This window comes from Dermacentor albipictus, chromosome 1 (genome assembly GCF_038994185.2).
Source record: "Dermacentor albipictus isolate Rhodes 1998 colony chromosome 1, USDA_Dalb.pri_finalv2, whole genome shotgun sequence".
NCBI lineage: Eukaryota > Metazoa > Arthropoda > Arachnida > Ixodida > Ixodidae > Dermacentor > Dermacentor albipictus.
Genome location: NC_091821.1, coordinates 369,829,615 through 369,851,501, shown reverse-complemented (window position 1 = coordinate 369,851,501; position 21,887 = coordinate 369,829,615). Strand labels below are relative to the sequence as shown.

The window sequence follows — 21,887 nt, the reverse complement described above, 5'->3', positions numbered from 1 at the left end:
GTGTTTTTATTTCGCTTGTATGTAGCATCGGGTCGATGCTTTTTAAGAGGGGCGTATTGACACGTGTACTTATCTTTATCGGGCGACCACGTTTCGCCGCTTAACAACTGTAATCGCACAGCGAGGGATGCGCCTGAATGTATCCGATGTTTCTGGAAAGTTATCGATGCTTCTACCCGGCTGTCTGTTGTCGCCGAACCTTGTGTTATCTGATTTCATCGCGTAACGCGAATGGTGTAGAACTTTGTAGAAGGCACGCGGGTCCGAACGATTAGTCTGGAACATTCGACGAGTGCTCTATAAAAGCCGACGCGCTTGACCCGCTGATCAGATTTTCGACGATCGCCGACTGTGTTCGCCGCTATCGTTGTGCTTTAAGTGTAGCCTGTTTTGTGGGCACAGGTTCGCCCAATAAAAGCTAGCTTTGTCTTTCACAGTACTGCTACTGTGTTCTCTCTTTACCGTCACTACCACGTGACAATATCGTCATTACATGCTTGTTATAGCAAATCTATATCGTATAGCTTGCTCAACCTGAAACTGTATTGAAACTGCAGATGCCAACTCAAAATGCGCAAGAAGATTTTAGGCAAACAGCGGGATAATTAAAGCGCTTCAGGTTGAGTTACCTTTATGCCTCCTTCACGTGGCCTATATACTATTTACTGTTGTCGCACCGCAAGATGAAGCCGTAGTGCAAGCTCTCAAAGATATTCTTGATATTATGAAAGACTACAGCTTGTTTGTTATGAAGCGATATATTAGCACCGTGGACTAAACCAAAAGCCCATTTCCTCCGCGTTCATGAATAAAAGCACAGTAGCCGGTTCAACGATCATATAATCACACCAACGCGTAACAAGCGTGTCGTATGCTGCCACGCACGTGTTTAACTAAGAAACAGAAGGCCAAACGTCAAGCGTCACCGGCACTAATCTCAGTCGACGATATTTCACTGAGACCCGGCGTCGAAATATTGTGTTCTCGATCCAGCATTGCTGTGGCGACTCTCATCTCTTTTGCTTTAACTGGAGCAACTTCCCTGTAGGCTACAGTCGGCACTGAAGTACCGCGATGCGGGACAGGCGAACGCACAGCGTCTTGTGGCAAGAACGGCCAGTCTAGCCAGTTGAGGGTGACGATAACAGCCGACAAAGCGCTGATAAGAAGGCACGTGCCTAAGACGAGCCGGGTGCACGAAGGTGGGCTGGGATCTTCAACACCTCGGCGTGGCGTGGCGGGGTCCTCCAAGTCGGCATGCACCAGTGAAAATGTCACCAGGTTTGTATTGAGGTCTGCAAGGCGCACTTCGCAGCTCTCACTGGTCCACTCGTTTTGGTCCAACGTCAGGAACGCGTCGCTTGGCTGCAGTGGCGCTGATGGTATTCTCGGCCTTTTGAAGAAGTGGGCGATATTGATTTCTCTACGCGTGTCCATGGGCAGTCGTTTCGAAAGGACCGTACAGTGGGCAGGGGGTTGTTTTCTTGCTTGCTTGCTCGTTGCTTGTGGCGTTTGCCCACTACGGGGGATTCGCCAAGAGGCCGGCGGTTAAAGGTTAAAGGGAAGGGGAGAGAGAAAAACCTAAACGGAAAAGTAAATCAGGCTGGTGTATAACGGTTATTGTGGTAGTTGTTGTTGCTGATGACGATGATGACCTTGATGAGTTTGGCGCGTACCCACTCACGGGGATTGGCCAAGAGTCGGGCAGACTTATGTGTTCATGTAATGAATTTAAAATCTATAATTTTCTTGCATAAATTGAAGCGAGGAAATTCGAAAACGGTTCAGTGGACTGCCATTCAATGAAGAGGAAATAATGTCTATGCAATATAAATGAGGCAATAAAGGAGGAATGAAATAAATCATACGGCCAACAATGAAATTAGTTTGATTCAATAATGAATTTTTCTAAGGCGATGCACAGATTCCTGTGTGAGTGCCCAAGCACAGACGCTCCGAAACACAGCCGTACCGGAGTGTTCAATGGCAGGCCGAGCTGTCGCTCTGTAATTTCTAATGTCATTTTTCTCAGGGAGGAGAAACGCCGGCATTCCAGTAAGTAGTGTTCGATCGTCTCTGGCCTAAACACTGCAGCTGGCTTCGTCTTCTTTGCCTTGGTACCTTACTGACGGTGATCTGTCTCGGAAGGATTTGCGTGTATAGAAAGTTCATAATAATTTTCATCCCGCGTGTGCCTTACATTTGCTTGACTGTGTTCACCATGGTTTTAAGGATGATGATGTTGATGGTAATGATGCGCTTTTCAAGATCTTGCACGTATCCACAATAGGGGATGGGCAAGGAATCGGGTTGTTCTATGCACAGTCACTAACCTCAGAAAACCGAACTCGATGAGGTGAAAATGCGAATAAAATGGTACTGCGCAATAGCAGAAGTGAGACCTCTGGAACATGCGATTATTTTTTAAAAGATGTATAGCATATGTTTCTTCGTGATATCTAGGTGGTATACGAACAAACCGACCTTTAATTATGGCCTGTTTCCATCAACCTTTTAGTGAACTGAAAGCTATCAGATTTGTTAGTTTTCTCTGAAATTAATAGGCCGGAGACCTTCGGAAGTGGATGTTAACAAATGATTTGGCTTTATGGAGAACGTTGAAGGTTTTTTTTTTTTTTACTTTCGGCACAGAGTGCATTCTTGCGAAGAAGATTACGTCCGCTATTGCGCTCCTTTTCTTTTCTTCAATTGTTGCAACTTGTTTTAGGCATCAAAGCGGCAGTGTAAAATTAGAAAGACTTGTGAAGTGGAAAATAGTGGAACAAGTTTTATACTGATATAAATCATGATTCCAGGGTCCACAATATTGCAGGTTTCCCTCGCGAAGAAGGACTTTCTCTTAACCGTTGTCAACGCCATGTTATTGCACATTGTCAATGCCCAGACAAGGTTCTTGCATAAACGCTCTTGCATCTAAGCACGTGCGCTATGATGGAATCAGCATTTGCTCAGAAGGTGGTGCCGAGGGTGTTGTGCAACTTTTGTGTTCTTTGTAGCAGCGGGGAGGTCCCACATAAGGATGCGAATTAGTCCACCGGACTGGGATCGTGTAGCATAGCTCGCTGGCGTATAGTAGAAGCTGAGTTAAGCGTGAGCTGAGGAAATTTTACTGTGCTACATATTGCTTTTATGCGTTAGTTCAAGCATGCGCGGGGAACACGTATATCACTCACCTAATCAAAAAACAAAAAACTGTCATGCGTACATGCGGTTTGCGAAGGAAACAAAAAGACCGCTCTTGGGTTCTCGCAATGTAATTGGCGAAAGGAATAGTTAATAATGAAAAACTTGTATATCCGATATACCACGGAAATTCACTTGCATATAAACCTTTTTTCTGAGCTTCCATTACACGTTCTCCCAATGTTATCGAGAATTGATTTCTTCGCATAACTTCAGAAAAGTAAAATTAACTCTGGCTGGCTGAAGAAAGTGGCGTTGCTGTAAACTACTGCGAGAGCCAGCGAACATTCTACCGCGCAATGAAATAACTGTTTAGATGTCAGCGAATGTCGGAAGTGTTACGGTGTGATACGGAGATGGGCCTCACTCTTACGAGTGCAATTAATGAGGGCATTGAAAGCACTCAAGCATGTATATAGTTATACTCACATTTATATTTATTGTATGATGTCACATGGAAATTTGCAGAGGTTAGTGCAAGGACTATGCCTTTTTTACAAAAAATAAGGATTCCGAGGCATCTCGTAGATCAATAAATGATCCTCTTTTATTGATTCTAGGCCTTTGTTGTACTGTAAATCCTGTTGCAGAGCAGTTCGAACCTTTCTTGCATTACTGCACCACATGGAGCTTGACTCGCGGCTGTGGAAGATCCATCTGGAGGACTATTGGTTCCCGCCTTCAGTCCCTGTTGTCACCACTCGTAACCCCTCTCATCTCCCCTTCTTTTTATTCAGGTGTAGAGTACCAGTCTACAGGAGTCACAGATGTTTTACTGACCTTTTCGAGGTTTCGCAGATGTCTCTCTCTTGCTCTCCGTTCAGTTGCTCAGTTCTTGCTCAGTTCTCCAAGGAGGCGCAGGCTCCTTGAATTGTACGCGCAGGCTCAGCGCAGAAAAATAAACATATAAATTCAACATGGACGCTTGCAAAACCATTAAAGACGAAGGCCGATCCATGGACGAAACATTCAAATGTTGTTCAACGTGACAGCGTGATGGTTTTGCAACGCGATATGCGCTCGTGTGAAATTTTCTCAGTGCGCCCAGCTTTCCTGAACTTCTCCACGCCACTGGCACCAACACGCTCCGCACCATGGCACTCGATGTGCAGGACTTAAATTTGGGCTTACATTTGGAAATGCGGATGTTTGCTTTAAATCTGGGGTACAATCAGAACTCGACGGCAACCAAAGGTCAGTGGGACGCCTCGCATTGGGCGCTCACGGGAAGACTACAGATGAAGCTGTTGAGGGTGATATTGGCTGTATAAGTTTTGAAATGAGGGAAGCTCACAGTAAAATTGATTACGAAGAACGACTGAGGAATGTGGAAGAAAGTAAATGGGCTGGGAGAGTGTTGAGGTATCTGTGCAGGAAAAACATTGATTCACAGTGGAGGAAGAGAACTAGGAAGCCCACAAGCAAGTATGCGGCCTGTAGGGTGAGCAACACAGCAACAAAGAACGTCAAACGAAAAGTCAGAGAGGCTGAAATAAGCTCATGAGTGGCGGCAATAGAAAATAAACCTGCCATTAATAACTTCTTAAGAGGAAAAAACGAAATCAGGAAAGAAACAATTTACGATAACTCAAAGGGAAGCTCATTACTTTTCGAAACGAGATCAGAATGCCTTAGAACACGCACATATAAAGCGAGATATAAGAAGGAATAAGAAGCATGTGCTTGCTGCGATAAAGTTAACGAAATGAGGGTGCATGTTTTATTAAAATGGGAAGATATCGGCCCAACGGTCTATTTAGGCACCACTGCCTTCTTGAAGCCCTTGCGTTGAGCGTTAGCAGGGGGAAAGTAAACACGTCCGCAAAGAGATTAGTAAAAGGTGGTTGGAAGATTGGTGGAAGAAAAGTAGGGAAACAACAAGAAACGGAGACATACAAAAGCAAAGTTCACATTAGGGGGCGAAGAAATTTGGTTGTGGGAGTTCATCGTGTTTTTTTTTTCCTTTTCTTCTTTTCCTTTTTTAACCAAGGCAGGGCATTAAGCAGTATAATAGCAAGAGTTTGGTGGCGCAACCCATCGTCCCATTCTAAAGGGGACGCTCATAACATACATACATACATACATACATACATACATACATACATACATACATACATACATACATACATACATACATACATACATACATACATACATACATACATACATACATACATACATACATACATACATACATACATACATACATACATACATACATACATACATGATGTGTTGATGAGCGACTCTCACGCGTCTCCTGTAATCCGGCTTCGCCGCGTGGCCTGGCGCCCGCGGCGGTCGTAGTGGTTGATGCGCAGTACGAGAGAGGGCACAAGTGTTGCGCTGCTAACGCCGCCGACAGCCGGGGTTACTTGGGCGTCGAAAGACAAGGCGCTTCCTCTTGGGTTGCGGACCGGTGAGCGCGGTGGACGTCCCGCGCGGGCGCCGATCCATGCTTCTGCGAGACCGTCTCGCGTGGCCGCCTTCGAACTGCCCCCGTTCGCGTGACCGTACGCGCGAACGACTAGGCGTTGGGATCCAGCATGGGGTGAACATATTCGCTCGTTATCCGGTCGCGGTGAGCCGGACTTCTAGATTTGTCGCGCGCCCATCGGCATGTTTTGTGGATAGCAACTCGGCTGGCAGGCATTGATCTATGAAAGGTGCAATAAATGCCCTTGTGATTGTTTGCACTACTGTGTTGTCGTTCCTTTGTCCCAAGAGCATGGGTGTGAGAACCCCAACAATACATACATACATACATACATACATACATACATACATACATACATACATACATACATACATACATACATACATACATACATACATACATACATACATACATACATACATACGTCCGTCCGTCCGTCTGTCCATCCATCCATCCATCCATCCATCCATCCATCCATCCATCCATCCATCCATCCATCCATCCATCCATCCATCCATCCATCCATCCATCCATCCATCCATCCATCTATCCATCCATTTAGTGCAGGGCTCCTAAATCGATTGTTTTCGCGAAGGCAGCATATTGCATTCAGAATAAATAAATTTCCGGTATCACCGATGGCTGCTCCTACATGCGCTTCATAGGTTGCAGCCGCATAAGCTTTAGTTGACAGCTATCACGATTGTTCAGTGGCTTTGGGGTTTCACTTCTAAGCGCAAGGTCTCGCGCGATCAAATACCAGGCGTGGCGGCCGTGTTTCGATGGGGGCGAAGTGCGGAAACGCCCGTGTCCCGTGCACTGGCCGCACGTCAATGAAGCCGAGGTGGTCAAAATTACTCCGGAGCAACCCCCTCCGACCCCCCCCCCCCCCTCCCCGCGGCGTGCCTCATGATGAGATCGTGGTTTTGGCACCTAAAATCCCATAACCTATAACAAAAAAACTGGCTGTGGCTTAGTTAAGGTTAAGCCCAGGATGTGAAGCATACTAGCCTTTATTTTAACGCGACAGCGTTAAGGAGCTCGTGTCGCAGAAAAGCCGGTGTCGTCGGCGTCGGCTCAGGCGTACGGCGCTTGCTCATGCGCACATTTAGTTGTCGCGCCGAACGCTGCGTTGCTCGACGCTCACCGCGTCCGATGCGGGGCGCGTAGTCGCTGCGCCGTAGCAAAGCCACCTAGAAACAGACTCTGTAGCACGCCGCAACCTTCGCTTCTCATTCCAACGAGCAGCTCTGTCTCCAGGAGGCATCTCACCTCGTGAGTGTCTAGCAGAGGCAAGCGCAGCTGCTTATATACCGCCGCGACGCCACGAGCGATGGGGCGAGTTGGAGCCCCATTTCTCCTCTGTTGTGACGTCACGGTGTCACGTGGTCAGCCTTGAAGGCGACGCCGCGAGCGACGGCACGAGTTGGAGCCCCGTTTCTCCTCTGTTGTGACGTCACGGTGTCACGTGGTATTGAAGGCGACACCACCGCGCTTGAAGAGCTGGGTTGAGCTCTAGTAATATGCTTCGCATAAAAATAGGCTTTTGTTGACCTACTTGTGGTGGCGTTACAAAGGTGACGTTGTAATGCGCGCACCACAGAGCACTTCGCTCGCAATGAGGAAGACTTCTCTCAGTTGAGCGAAAAATGGGCTCCATAGCGTGAAAAAAAACGTGCGGGAGAACCTATGGCTAACATCAAATAAGTGCTACAATAGTAACTTGCGAAAGCCATCAAGCACATCATTTGATTACGTATTGCACTGTCGGCACTAGGTATCACAGCTTCTCCTACAGAAATATCCAAACCCTTCAAGACACTGCGCGCCATAAGCGGGAATGCATTGCAACTCTATAGAAAGACATATCTGCGCATTCTCCCCTGAAAAATGTTACGCACTGAAAGCGTTAATACTTGAGATTTTTGAATCTCATCAGCGTAGGCATGTTACCATTACGTCAAGCAAAAAATATCCTTTAGTCCCTGCTGCGAATAAGCGCCAAAGACCTGGAGAAATAAGAAGACTGTCATCTGTGAACTTCCTTCTCTTCGGATTCGCGTTACGGTACTTAACAAGGAAACAGCAAGCTTACGAAGGCTTCAGTTGCCTTCTTTCGGCGGGTTGAATTCACATGCTGCTTTGTCTGCGCAACTCGTGAGACTGGAAAAATATATAGTGTTCGGTGCACCGTTATAAAAGGCGCTTCGCAATTAAACTTTATTTGCACTTATCGCTAATTCACACAATAGGAACACTTCGCAAACCTTCACGATTGCTCTTCAGAAAATGGGTGTGTTGTTTCGGGAGTGAGTCCCGTGCTTGGAACTAGAGTGCCGTTGGCAAAACTCGTCGTTGTCGTACGTGGCAGGTCGGGGACGGAAAAGTCTCGCAAGAAGTAAAACTCAGTAGTTTGTGCTTCCGGACGTTGCTTCGTCTGCATCACGCGGAATAAAAGCAGGGCCCAAGCAATGATCGCCAGAAGAGTTAGAAGAAAGGCGCAGTGGGTGTATGACAGCCCCTCTTCGGCCGGTGGATGCGCATCCGCCTTCATGTAGTCCTTGATCAGGAATGGCCTCGTCCTATCCAGCACGTCTGGTGCCTTGACTCCCTGCTGGTATGGAGCCCAGAACGAGCAAGGCTGGTGCGCTCTAGTCCATTGTGCAGACAACGGCCTCGGGATGGCTGGAGCGACTTGCGATGGCTTCGGTTGCGTTGGACCACCTCGCTGCAGCGGTTTTCTTGTCAGCTGCGGAACTTGGGCCATCAGATCGGTTGCTTGCGTGGTTCTGTTGTTATGGTTCGAACTGCAATGGCACAGCATAGTTCTTCTTTCTCTTCTACTCCATAGTAGATGGTATATACCTGTGGTTGAGGGTTGGTCAAGGTAGTATGTTAATGAGCTAATTAATGAAGAAATTTTATTTAAGAAGGGCTGTCCTCGGGGTGTATGCTGGGCTGGGGGAACATGTGGGGGGTGTTAGCAAAATAATGCGCTTCTTTGTTCTCTTAAGACTGTAACATTTTAGTGTAACCATAGGCTAAAACAAATGAGGCACAGGGGCATTATGTCCCTAGTGATGACGATGATTATCATTTCCTGCAATAAATAGTATACCAACGTACTATTTGTGTTAGGCCATGACTTGGATGGTATTACGAGAATGCAAAAATAGATGAAAATACAAAATATACGGACCCTAATTTAAATGAATGCATAGTACAGAAAAACAACAACAAAAAATACGAAGATGATGGTAGAAGTTTGGAAAAGTTATGGTAATTCAAAGGAGCGTGGTCAGTCAAGTTTGGAAATTTGAGTTTTTGATATTTGAACTTGACAATCTTATGTAGGAGAAAAGAAGTCGCGGTGATAAGTGAGAGAATGATTAAAATACGAGATTATTAACAATGTGATTATTTCTTTTTTTTTTCAAATGGGATCCTATACGGTTCGGTAAACGTTCCAGCGGTTGTAGCCTATCACCGATGCCTCAAACGAGACTACAATAGTGCTGCATAAATGAACTCAACTCAAGTTAGGAAGGGCAGTCTCCGAAAGTCACTTTTCAAGTGCAAAACTACCGGCAGGATAAAAAAAAATGTTCAGTAGGTTCCAGCTAATTCCAAATGCGCCACAGAGATGACGCCACAAAACCAGATCTGTGCAAGTAAAAATTAAGTGGTGGAAGAAGAAGAAGTATTTTAATCATTGGAAATGTAGAGAGGTCGGCCGGATAATGGAGCATCTGGCCTGCTATACTCTACGTAAGGGAAGGGGAAGAGGGGAAGAAAAAGGGTCACAATGGGGGATGATAATGGGAGGAACCAGGTGAATGACACATTACATTAAGTCATTAAGTGGTGGAATACCACAGCACAACCATCTTAATGAAACTCTGAATCGTCGGATAGTAGACTACTGTCGGTTCCACTTAAGGATGTTGGAAGTGCAGAATTTCTATGGATTTTCGCTAGTGATAGGCGTTTTCTGACTTCAGTGAAATAAAACTGTCAAGCCTAATATTATAATACTTTAATATTCTAACACCCTATTACTCTGTAAATCTTCATAGTGCTGTGTGGCTTCTTCTTCCTTTCATTTTCAAAAGCCAGTGTTTATGCAATTAACTTTCATAAGCCCCATTGTAAACAAATCCTTGAAAGCTAAAAATACCATGTGCCTTCTGGAAAAGCGAGGCGATCAGCGGTGGTGAATGCATACCGTTTAACAACATGGTTACGTCCTTTAAAGAGAATTACATTTTTAATTTCACGATGAAAGCCGCTGAACGGTTGCATGAGTGGAAACACAGCGTTATCACATTTATTTGCAGAAAATTTAATTACCCGCTTTACGAAAGCTTCGCTTCACATATACGTTTGGTCGGATTCGCACAATCTATTTTGTACGTGTTATAACAGGGACCTTACGCCGGAAAGTGGCGCTGCTTTCGCACAATGTTTAGTTCCATTGGCTGTAGTCAGGGACAGATAAATAAATGCAGCGGCGAGCGTTCCTCAAAGGGAACCCGTATGCATAAACCATTTAATCCTCTCACCCTATGTTCCGTATCCTTGCTTATTGTTTGTATCGTTGACCCTTGCAGTGAAACTCATTTTGTCGGCATGAGTTTCACTATTGCTTGAATGAGCGTGATATCTCAGAATGAAAGCAACAGAGCCATTTAGCCTTTTGCGGTGCATGCAAACGTGGGAGGGAGGGGGGTAGGTCACGGTTGGTAACGAGGAAGTATACTGTGTGCGTGTGGTCAGGTAAAAATCTCTCTCCTATTCTTGTTTCAAACAGCGCATTTGTGTCGCGAACTGTTTTATCCCCATACCTGGTAACTTTGACTGTTCGTGCGTGTGATGCATGACCGCAGCGATCCTGTTATGTTGAATTGGGACTCCACGACTTTTCCCTGAAAGCGCGAAGAAAAATATGACAGGCACTGCACAGTTCTTTCTTTTTTTCGGGGGGGGGGAGTAACATCTCCTGCATTTTGGACGCGTGCCCGAAAGCCGTTCATTTACAGTTAAAATGTTGATATGTAGGACTAACTACGTGAATACGATTCTGATTTATTACAGTTTACGATTTCTTTAACATAGTTGCAGCACAAGCGTTGAAACTATGCAAACAAGTCTCAAGTTACATTATTTTGTTGTATGTTTTGACGTAAATGTGTTATCGGCAATAGAAAGTCTAAATGGGTAATGTAAGAATCGCTAAAAACATCGCGATTGGTTTTGCACTATTTTCGATTCGGCAGTTTGTGGCAAGCTACCAGCCGTTAAAATCAATGTACAGTCTACATTTGAACTGATGTAGATTGGCGGCAAATTTTTTTTCAGAAGTGCTTTACTTGCTCGCGCGCTATGGTATTAAATAAAGAACTGCGGTTCTATAGAAGACACAGGAAGGTTACCAACACTGTGGCTTTCTATCCATCGCGTATCGCTGTCGTTGAAGAAGATGTGAGACAAGAAACTTTCTGAATGTCCTATCACGTTTAGCGTTAGTCTCGGAGTATTATTCGGAGTCTGAGACCTCGAAAAAGCAGTTTCCTGACGAAGTATCACTGCGGCGACTCAACGATCACGTACCAGGGCGGCACGGTTTCCTTCGACGTCGCAGCGGTAGTTCTCTCTCCCGCCGCTTCGTTGTCCAAGACATCTTCGGTGGTGACTGCCGCGGAGACCGTCACCGGGTCACTCTGATTGGAGTCTCGTTGCTCCTCGCGTCCGTGCCGTGGAAGTCTGCCGACCCTAGGAGGCTCGGCCCGACGTAACACGACCTCGACGCCAGCAACGGTCTCCGTGGTGGTCCCACTCTGATCGCTAGCCGACAGGCTCATTCGGAAGACGTAGTAGAAGAGCAGCAGGCCCGCAAGCAGGAGCAACGCACCAACTATCGAGCACGTGCATAGGTCGCCGGCGCCGCTATCGGAGAACGAGAGCATGGACTTGCTGGTACTTCGTTGAGGTGTGGAATCCGCAAGCTTCACTTGCACCAGGCGCAGCGGGACGGCGTTAACGTGCGCAGGCTGAAAGGAGGTGTTCGCCGTGTGGAACACCTCGCGCTGTGAGGACGCCTCGTGTGCCTGGTTCGCTGGTGCCGGCGCTCTTTGTAGATATGGATCGCGTTGGAAGGAGTTCGGCACCAGCTCGAAATTCGGCTCGTGCTGCGAAGGACCGGACGCCGTGGTTGAAGGTCCGGTGACCGCCAGCCGTTCTGGTGTGAGCCCGCTGAGCTCCGGTAGCGCAGAGGCCGGAGGCTGCAGAGCCGGAGCTTCCTCCGCCAAAGAGGAGGAAAGCGAGTCCGGCGTCGCGCTCTGCCACGACTCCGCGGTATCGTCCTGAGGTCGTTGAGGACCGGCGTTCTCTGAAGGATAGCGCTGCATCGTCTGTCTTCGCCTGCTGCCGCCTTCTTCTCGCAGAGGCACGCGACCGGGCGAACGCGGCGTGTCACGTGAATGGCGGTCCCTCTTCTTTCTCGTACACTTCATTCGGCTTTGATGCTCAAACTTGCGAGGCAGACCATCCTTGTAATAATAATAATAATAATAATAATAATAATAATAATAATAATAATAATAATAATAATAATAATAATAATAATAATAATAATACACTGGAGATACAGTTGTGCCTAAACCATCCACGATGATTGTCAATCTAAGCGAATAGCCGAATAAAATAAAAGGCTAACCACTGTATTTAAGGAATTATGGTCCACTTGACGGCGAATGTATATTCTATTTGTTGCAGTGAGGATGTCTGGGTAGCGTTTGGTGGTTCATTGCGTAGTTCCCTAAGGAACAGAGTTTTTAACCACAACATCTGTAGCGATAGTATAGGTGAAAAGCACGTGCATATCAAGAGCTATAGTATTTAGCGTTCGGCAACGAACCCACCCCGCAACTTGGTTCCGCTAGCGTACGCGCTCTTTACGTCATCGCCTTCCTAACGGCGGTGACGTACACACTGTACACTGTACACTGTACAGACACCGACCATAAGAAAGGGCGAAATAGCCAAAGAATGCTATTCGCTTCAAAAGGGTAATAAACTTACGCTCGTGTAGACGTACCTTCTCCCTGCATTGCTTGCGTGGGCAATGGTATTAAACATGCTTTGATGAGAACGCTTAAATATTGTACAGCGTAACCGCATCTTGATCCCTGCATTTCACAGTGCTCCAGTCATTCATGATACTGGAATTGTTTTGTTTTCCTCTCTTTTTCTCATCTATCGAAATTCAAGATATCTACTGCCACGTAAAAAGAGTACTCCGGTATTAGTCAAGCTGTTAGGTGTTTGGACCGTGAATGTGTTGAACTACAAGGTGAAGGTCACCTAGGTACTGCTATCTTGTATTTGCGCTTGCTTACCTCTGCGTGTCGCTCTTAAGTAGACTCGGGCTCATCAGCGTGATACACTGTGAAGCGTGTATAGATCAAGGTTTGTTGGACTATAGTCTGCGAGTTTCTTCAGGAACGCCTGTTGGAGGGGCCGCTATAGACGACGCCTGTTATTGTCCGGGCATCCCGAAGAGCCACTAGAATACCTTGGTGTCAGCGTGGACCATCGAGGCAACTTTCTGTAGAGGTACCTCATAACTCCTCCTGGGATTTGAGCCCTAATAACGGAACAGCTCAGACCCTTGACCAGTTCGTAACAACAAGCGCCGGTGGATCGTCGAAATGAACAAATTATTAGTCAAAACGATCGTCAAATTAAAGCATCTCTTAATAACGAAAATATTTGTGAGTGCGGTCCCAGAAGGACAAAAAGAGCTGGAGGTGGAGTTTGGAGCCATTGACAATGAATTCAGATATCGATAACTGAAGCGATTCAGATATCGATAACTGAAGCGACGCACGGCCGCATTAATCAGAGGAAACGAGCGTGTTACTTGGTTGAAGACTAACGACGACTTAGAAAGAATGATGAAATATTTATTTGCTATAAATTAAGCTGTTGCAAGCAGAAACGTGATGTTGGCTGGTTAGCGTCGCCCATGTACCAGCTGCACTGAAAGAAAATAAATAGATAACTGAGTGCAAGATATATGTTGCGCTATAATACATTATAACGCAATATGTTCTTATGGCAGTTGTATAGAAGTTCCACCAAAATATGATTACGTATATGAGAGTCATTTGTTGATTCAGTTTCTTTGTTTGCATATACCTGGTAAAAACGTTTTGCGCAATGTTTTCATGCTACTAACTCCCAAGAGGGACGCCATTTACTGTCTTTTAAGCGCCATTCATATCTGAAATATGTATGATATCAAGGAGAATATGCCAAGGAAACAGCAATGAAGAAAGAAATCTAACAAGAACAACGACGACAAGAATTCAATAACTTCAAAATACTTCTCCCCCCGCAAGTCCTTAGATTTTCTGGAATATGCCTCTTTTTCGATCGCTTCAACTTCTTTGAACTTATTGGTACACGACAACAATAGACGAAAAGTACCACATTCTTAAATGTTGCAAACGAACCGGGACATTATTAGCTGGGGCTGATGGAGCCACGTTCAGTAATACGGAGTTCGTGTTCTATCTCTAGCGCTTATCATTCAGATTAAAGATTCCTATTTAAGAAATATTTCGCAATGCGGATTATCGCTGGGATACAACAGAAATTAAAGAAAATTAAACTATCGTGTTCTACGTGCCCAAACCACGATATGATTAAGAGACACGCCGTAGTGTGGGACTCCGGAGTAATTTTGATTACCTGGGGCTCTTTAACATGCAACCACAGCACGGTACATGGACATTATTGCATTTCGCCCCCATCTAAATGCGTCGCGTCACGAATAGAAATCATCAAAGTGAATAGCAAGGGCTAGATAAACGAGAAACATCAGCCGTTTTGGAGTAGATATCTCAGTCGTTATATTAGACGTCTAGCTCCTTCCAAGGGGGTCCTCCTGTATACTGGAAAGCTATCTACGACAGCTAGCTATTATTACTGCTGAAGAATAAATCAATAGGCTTAATCTAGACACACTGCTAGAACCACCGCAAGTGTCGCGGTTTGTTATTTTGTTTATTTTTGTTTTAGGAACGTTTCGTGTGTCCCCCTCACCACCCGCTTTCTCGCTCTTTATTCAAGTGTCAATGTAATGTCGTTTGCTGGAAACAGTACTCGAGCTTGGCTAAAATTTTGTCCTTCTTTGAGCAACTACTACGACAGCGAGGGCACAACATGTCTTCCTTGGGGTAGCTCTCAGTTCAAGCAGGTGTCAGTCACTGAGACGCGCACGTTCGTCCTTTGAGTTTTGCTCTTGCAAGGCTGAGTACGCTTTTAAGTCCCCTCTATTCTGTTACTATCAGTTCATTTTTCGTTTTTAACTAACTTTTCAGTTTTCAAACTAACCAGCCCCTCCCCCACAGTGGGTTTGTGCCATTTTCTGATGTCGTCATCATCACCAAATCGCAACCGTCGCCGACTCAGGTTGCACAGCCTGTAAACACCCGGGCTACAAGCACGGAGATGATGAGCACCCATCAACGACGACCGCTGCCCCCTTCTGGACCCGAAGGCTCAGTGGAACTCGCGACAGCGTCTAGCGACGTTCCTTTGAACGACTTCGGGAGCACCGTTGCCGCGGACGTCTCCAGGCGGCCGTCACATCCAGATGGACGGCGCACCGGACATCATTCCGCTTCTCATTCGACAGAGAGCAGCCTTGTGGCAGCGCACGATGAAAAGCGCCTGGCAGGTGGCACAGACAGCTCTGCGGCCAGACGCACCGACGACGACGACCCCGGTTACTCGAGTGGCAGAACCAGCCCCAAGCCTGCGTCGTCAAAGGCACAGAGCAACACGCCGGCGAGCTACGAGTACGTGAGGCACGCCGCGCTCGTGCTCCTTTCCTTGGTGGTGTGCGTCGCCTTGGCCGTGTTCATCGCGTACCACATGACCTTCGGTCGCGATGAGACGGAACCCGAAGATCGCGAGGAAGCGGGAAGTGAGGTTTATCCACCAATGGTCGTACCCAACCCACACGAAGCGACCGAACGCCCGTCGAAGTTCGCGACGTGGGTGCTTGGGCTGCTCACTAAAGTGCCAGAGATGGCACGCACCAGAGACAGCGACACAACTTCTGAGGAGACGACGATTGAAGTTGAGGAGGAGACTTCGCCAACGTCGGAAGACTACACAGAGGAGACTACGAGCACCACCTACGAGAAAGTGTAGAGCACTACGTACAAGAGTACAAGAACCAGTCATGGGCGGTATATAGAACAACACCATGGTGCACTGCGGATTCTCCAACAATCCACTAAATGCTGAGCAAGAAAAAAAAGAGATAGGAAGGACGGAACCATAAATAGCAAAAAAAAGCGAGACGGCGGACACGTTGAACGTAATGAACTGAGAACAGGTCCAAAACCAACATGGTGTGACATGAAAGTGTATGTTTAGCGCAAAAAGAATTCTTCTGGTGTTAATGGTTGACATTTCTATAACATTTCGCGCCTGACAAAGAAAACATCTTTAAAGGTTCGTGTCCGCTTTTGAAGCCTAATAACAAAAATATGAAGTTTCAGGCGGCCAGACGACTAAAGCCCCAAATAGAAAACCCGCATGAGGCAAGGGTTATCACCAAAATTTAAGTCAAAGTTACATAATATTTAGGCCGTGTTCCCACTTCGCGCTTAACATTATGACTGATGCTCCTTTACAGCTCTTAGAGCGATTAGAACGGTGCGGAAACTTCATCCTTGTGTTTTCAGTGTCCCGAGAGAAATATGTAGATCATCATCATCAACATAATCTTATTTTATGTCCACTGTAGGATGAAGGCCTCTCCCTGCGATCTCCAATTACCCCTCTCCTGCGCCAACCAATTCCAACTAGCGCCCGCAAATTTCCTAATTTCACTGTTCCAACTAGTCTTCTGCCGTCCTCTACTGCGTTTCCCTTCTCTTGGTAACCATTATGTAACCGTAATGGTCCAACGGTTATCTAACCGGCGCGTTACATGGCCCAGCTCCATTTTTTCCTCTTAATGCGAATTAGAATACCGGCTATACCCGTTTGCTCTCTGATCCAAACCGCTCTCTTTTTGTCTTTTAAAGTTATGCCTAGCATTCTTCGTTTAATCGCTCTATGCGTGGTCCTTAACTTGGTCTCAAGCTTCTTTGTCAATCTCCATGTCTCTGCCCCATATGTCAGCACCGGTAAAATGCATTGATTGTACACCTTCCTTTTCAATGATAATGGTAAGCTTCCAGTCAGGAGCTGACAATGTCTGTCATATATACTCCAACCCATTTTTATTCTTCTGTGAATTTCCTTATCATGATCAGGGTTCCCCGTGAGTAATTGATCTAGGTAAACATACTCCTTCACAGACTCTAGAGGCTGAATGGCGATCCTGAACTTTTGTTCTCTTGCCCGGCTATTCATCATTATCTGTCTTCTGCATATTAATGTTAAACCCCACTCTTACACTTTCTCTGTTAAGGTACTCAATCATTTGTTGTAACTCATCTGCAGTGTTGCTGAATAGATCAATGCCATCGGCAAACCGAAGGTTGCTGAGATATTCACCGTCGATCCTTGCTCCTAAGCCTTCCCAGTTTAATAGCTCGAATACTTCTTCCAAGCACGCAGTGAATAGCATTAGAGAGATTGTGTTTCCCTGTCTGACCCCTTTTTTTATAGGTATCTTTCTACTTTTCTTGTGCAGAATTAAGGTAGCTGTGGAATCTCTAGATATTTTGTAAGGTATTTACGTAAGTTGTCCGTACTCTTTGATTACGTAATGCCTCTATGTCTGTTGGTATCTCTACTGAATCAAATGCCTTTTTATAATATATTAAAGCCATATAGAGAGGCTTATTGTACAGTGCGGATTTCTCGACTACCTGATTAATGCATGCATGAAGAAGAAGAAGGCATGCATGGGGGAGGGTTATTATTCTGCAGAGTTGCGAAGTCATATTTCTTCATATTCCGTCAACTGACCGCAATCATACTTCCAGAGAATGCAGGCGATTATGTGGATGATGTGCACAGAAAGCTTGAAGCATTCAGCTTGATTATGAGTTTTGAAGATCGTTACTGTATGCTCCGCTTCTCCGTATTTTCATCCGTTATCCGAAACACGTGATATGCTTCGCTGGTCTTCCCGGAAAATTGAACAAGGTACCCTCTATATAGTTAGTTGAGATAGGGATCATATTGAAGTCTAAAGCATGTTAAAATAGAAACTGTGTCAGTTAATTACAGTTATTGCAGAAAATTGCTCACACAACAGCGACACAGCGTTTCAGAGCATGAGAAGCATATTTCGCGAACTGCGTAGGAAGAATGCCCAATGTCCTGAAAGAATGGAACGTGCCACAAAATAGGGAGAATATGTCGCATTCCGATTGATGTTTGGTCAAAGTTTCACGAGAATTGGTTAATTCCGCATTTAGTACAACATTAATTAATCAAGTGCCCCAAAGCGTTATACGGCCGCTATCCGCAATCTTTCCCATGTCCTGACTCACCTACTGTCACGTATTTAATTTTATGAGCTTTTCAAAAAAAAAAAAAGATACTGAACCTTCTAGCTATCCATATTTTCACGTGTTATACGACAGGCGTATGGCACCTTTGATGAACTAAACCTGGTTCGTTGGTTATATTTGGCGAAAACAGGATATATGCTATGGGCTTTTTGTAGGCCTAGTTTAAAACGCGTGGGTTAATTAAAGCGTTTGGAATAATTTGCATATTTAGGTGCTCCGGATCATCATAAGTGTTTTACGAACCATGTAGAATTTAGCATAACTGCCAGTCGTCCTAGTTGGAACAGACTCATCTTAAAACTTTGTGTGCGCAAACAAACAGGGACGAAGAATAGGAGCAACACAAGGACGAGCGCTCGTGCTTGTGTTGCTCCTATTCTTCGTCTCTGTTTGTTTGCGCACAAAAAGGTTTAAGATGAATGTAGAATTTAGCTCCGTGCCCTGGCAGAACTATAACTGCTACCAAAATCAAATTTATTAAGAATGGGGCGAACATTATGGACTATGTGCAACGGAAGATAAATGCGTGGAAATAAATTATGTGCTAAACATTCTTTAAGCAACTACTCGAATGCGTTATACGGCCCTTATAACGCATTTGATTCCCATTGTGATGAGAAAAACGTATGTAACACTGAGTTCACGTTTGATTAAAATGGGTGCATGTTAAGGATAACTTGTGGCGAAAGTATGGCGCTTGTGGGCTTGATTATGCGCTTCATAAATAATTAGTGCATTCTTTATTACTTAATCTCATGCGTTATACGAAGCGCGTAGAATTGCGTGCTTTCCAAGGCGGAACTGAGGCTGCCACGTACTGCACATGTAGACGAAAGCGAGGGGGCTACGTTATGTTGGTTGTTCGTGCAAAAATTACTGTGTAAAGGCGGTATAAGTAAGACGTAGGGCAAACGCTATAAGCCTGCTTTCCAGGTGTCAGGAGATGTAGAAATCTCACACCGGGTTTAAATTTGCACAATTTGAAATGAATTTCGCGAGTCATACGCGGGCAACGCTTTAAATTATGTAGCATAATACAGGCTATCTAATTTTTTAGTGCAGATGGTCGAAAAAAAAAACAGCTTCGATGGAAATTTGGCTATGATTCTGCAAACTGGTACAAGTCCGCCGTGTTTCTGCAAAAATGTCACGAGGGCTAATGTCGCACTGGCTGATCTTTTTAATGTTTCGTACAAAGAGCTAAAGAGAAGCGTTATGCCCTGTAGAATTTAAAATTTGGGAAGGAATAGCTTATCGGTTATCACAAGTTCGCAAGTGAAATTTAATTTTTATATTCATGTAGCTTTATCCACTCGAGTCTTGAGCAATCGCCCATAGTGGGTATGAGCCGGGAATCCCGAGGAGAATAACAACAACCGTTTGACCCGACCCCCCGTAGTGGCTATGTCGCGTAGGCCTTCCTTGTCAATAGCAACAACAAATATTGGTCCCTTCGCTCATCTCGCCAGCATGGACAGCTTGAAAAACTCCCGCTACAAGGCCGCACAACACACCAGTGGCACCTACTATGCTGCATATGGTGGTCACGACTCGCCCGAGCTTGATTTGCCGAGTGAGCTATCTGTCTCCTCCATCGATCTGGTGCCGCCGTCGCCTACTGCCATGTCATATGGAAGCTACCACGCTCCGCTGGAACTGGCGTCACTGAGCCCCATGTCACCAACGACGTTCTCAACTACAAGACTTGCCGTCGCTCCCCGTAATGACGGGCGTCCTCGTGGCGCATCTTTGACCACGAACCTTGTCAAGACACCACGGGAGGCGACCATAGATGGCGGGGCTGCTCTTGTCATCATGCTCGCCCTCTGCCTCCTCGTCTGTTTAACGGTCTGGCTTGCGGTGTCAATTCGCAACCAACTGTGGGACAGCGACGTAGGCGCGGTGAAGGACGGCGACGGCGGGCTGCATTTGGGAAACTTCGGAGCGCCCCCACCGCCTGCCATCTCTGATCACGAAAATGTCCGCGCGAGAGAAGGGGAGATCGCGATCGAATCAAGGCAACCGACGACGCAAAGTACAAACTCGTCACCCACTGTGGTTGGTGATGCTGCCATGCAGACGACATTGGCTTATCGCGATGACAACGATTATGAAGACGGAGGCGCTTCGACTACGGACGAAGCGGTGACGGAGTGGCAGTCGGACGTTGAGGACACTGATCTGGTGATTGCTCGAAGGCGTGCCCGCCGCAAGCACCGAATGTCGCCGTCGAAGCCGCGCCATCGTCGAGCTCCAGCCAAGTGGGATCAGCGGCACCATTACGTAAGTAGTGGCGCTCTTCTTTTAAAGCGAAGCTTTCTTTGGGAATCCCCCTGCGCCTGTCTTCCTGACCGTGGCCGCTGTCTGCTGCTGCTGCTCGTGCGTTCTCGCCGAATAGCTCCCACTCGGACGGACTCGGATGGATGGATGGATGTTATTAGCGTCCCCTTTGGAACGGGGCGGTGGGTTGCGCCACCAAGCTCTTGCTACTATACTGCCTAATATTCTACCTAGGTTAAACAATGAAAAAGAAAAGAAAAAAACTCGTATGAGGAAGAGCGGCGCCATCTAGGAGCGATGGCTCACACTAGATGGCTCCCATCGCGTGCCCTGGTAGAGAGGGCGAGGGGACCGCGATAGGGTGCGACGTGGAGACCTGCGATGGGAGCGGAGAAAGATATAGTATCAGGCTGTATATCAGTATCAGTATATGGACGGTCGCATCTGCGCCTTCAAGGGGAGATCGGGTACCCGAAACAAATGGCGCGAAAGGCAGCTTGCCTCTTTGTACCCCTACAACGTTCGTTGCGTTGGAAGGTGTATTACAACCCTCGCGAATATTAATAATGTGTTTGATTTCCCTTTGCAATCACATTGAATAAACATAAACACGTGTTTCAACTCTGCTTCTGCATTTACGGAGAGCTTCGCTACATATTGATTCGCACAGGGGACGTTGGATCTACTGCATTTATTTTTTTGTTGTTGACATTGCATCCTGGCGGGCTCTGACCGAATTATGAATATTTCATTATTTACGCGGTAAGGAAAACGAGCCTCGTAATCTCTGGATTTCGGCATGCCCATTCTATTTTCTGCACGCGCATATACGCCTTACTTCGAAGTCGTGGCATGCACTGCCTGTGATAAAACGTAATCCCAGTATCACCAACTTTCTTTTTCAGATTCATCGTCATGCAGTTCAACGGGACGATGACGACGCGAACGATGTTTTGGTCCTGACAAGCGAGGTCACTGACACTTCAAGATAGATCCTAATTTGTACACATTGCTTTAATTTCTTCCCGTAATCACTATGAAAATATTTAGAGTAAACTTTTTTGCTCAAACAAGGGAAACTTAAACGTGTTTTTCAGTACATCCTACACCATTGTTCACAACATATAACTATTCTTTAATGTTCCAAATCTTCGTGACGCAATTGTGATTGCAGCGGACGGCTACATGACTTTTGAATTTATAGTAATAAAACTCAGAACCTGTATCCTCTTGCAATGTATTTACTTCGCACTTAAGGCATGCTTCATCGCCTTGTTCATTTTTCACATAGTGCTTGTGACCAACCCAATCAAGCTATCCAAATCAAAGGGCCAGTCACTGCCGCTGTATCGGCAGGTCGCGCTTCATGCCCCCTTTAAAAATAAATTATCAGGCTCTACAACTTATTCTTATTC

General features: G+C 45.9%; 2 protein-coding genes across 5 annotated transcripts; one reads left to right on the top strand and one right to left on the bottom strand.

Annotated features, from left to right (window-relative positions):
- Positions 1-7,848: 7,848 nt before the first annotated feature.
- Positions 7,849-12,109, bottom strand: LOC135904127 (uncharacterized). Of its 4 annotated transcripts, none has more exons than XR_010565018.2 (3): positions 11,252-12,109; positions 10,486-10,566; positions 7,849-8,506 (listed from the first exon to the last, which is right to left on the bottom strand). XR_010565018.2 is itself a non-coding variant. In XM_070536098.1 (2 exons), the coding sequence occupies exons 1-2, from the start codon at positions 12,046-12,048 to the stop codon at positions 8,482-8,484; spliced, it is 822 nt and encodes a 273-aa protein (XP_070392199.1). In that variant the 5' UTR covers positions 12,049-12,109; the 3' UTR covers positions 7,849-8,481. The 4 variants fall into 4 exon arrangements, 2 of the variants coding, with proteins under 2 accessions (XP_070392199.1, XP_065290816.1); XR_010565019.2 differs by having other exon boundaries at positions 7,849-8,448; XM_070536098.1 differs by lacking the exon at positions 10,486-10,566.
- Positions 12,110-19,561: 7,452 nt separating this feature from the next.
- LOC135904128 (uncharacterized) lies at positions 19,562-21,695 on the top strand. Its single transcript, XM_065434745.1, has 2 exons — positions 19,562-20,475; positions 21,378-21,695. The coding sequence occupies exons 1-2, from the start codon at positions 19,597-19,599 to the stop codon at positions 21,462-21,464; spliced, it is 966 nt and encodes a 321-aa protein (XP_065290817.1). The 5' UTR covers positions 19,562-19,596; the 3' UTR covers positions 21,465-21,695.
- Positions 21,696-21,887: the final 192 nt, after the last annotated feature.

Bases quoted from the DNA above. Each gene is read 5' to 3' on its own strand.
- LOC135904128 (XM_065434745.1), top strand. From the start codon at position 19,597: ATGTCGCGTAGGCCTTCCTTGTCAATAGCAACAACAAATATTGGTCCC. The intron at 20,476-21,377 runs GTAAGTAGTGGC...TTTCTTTTTCAG, and splicing joins GGGATCAGCGGCACCATTAC to ATTCATCGTCATGCAGTTCA.
- LOC135904127 (XM_065434744.2), bottom strand. From the start codon at position 12,048: ATGCAGCGCTATCCTTCAGAGAACGCCGGTCCTCAACGACCTCAGGAC. The intron at 8,449-11,251 runs GTACGTGATCGT...GTGCCATTGCAG, and splicing joins AAGGAAACCGTGCCGCCCTG to TTCGAACCATAACAACAGAA.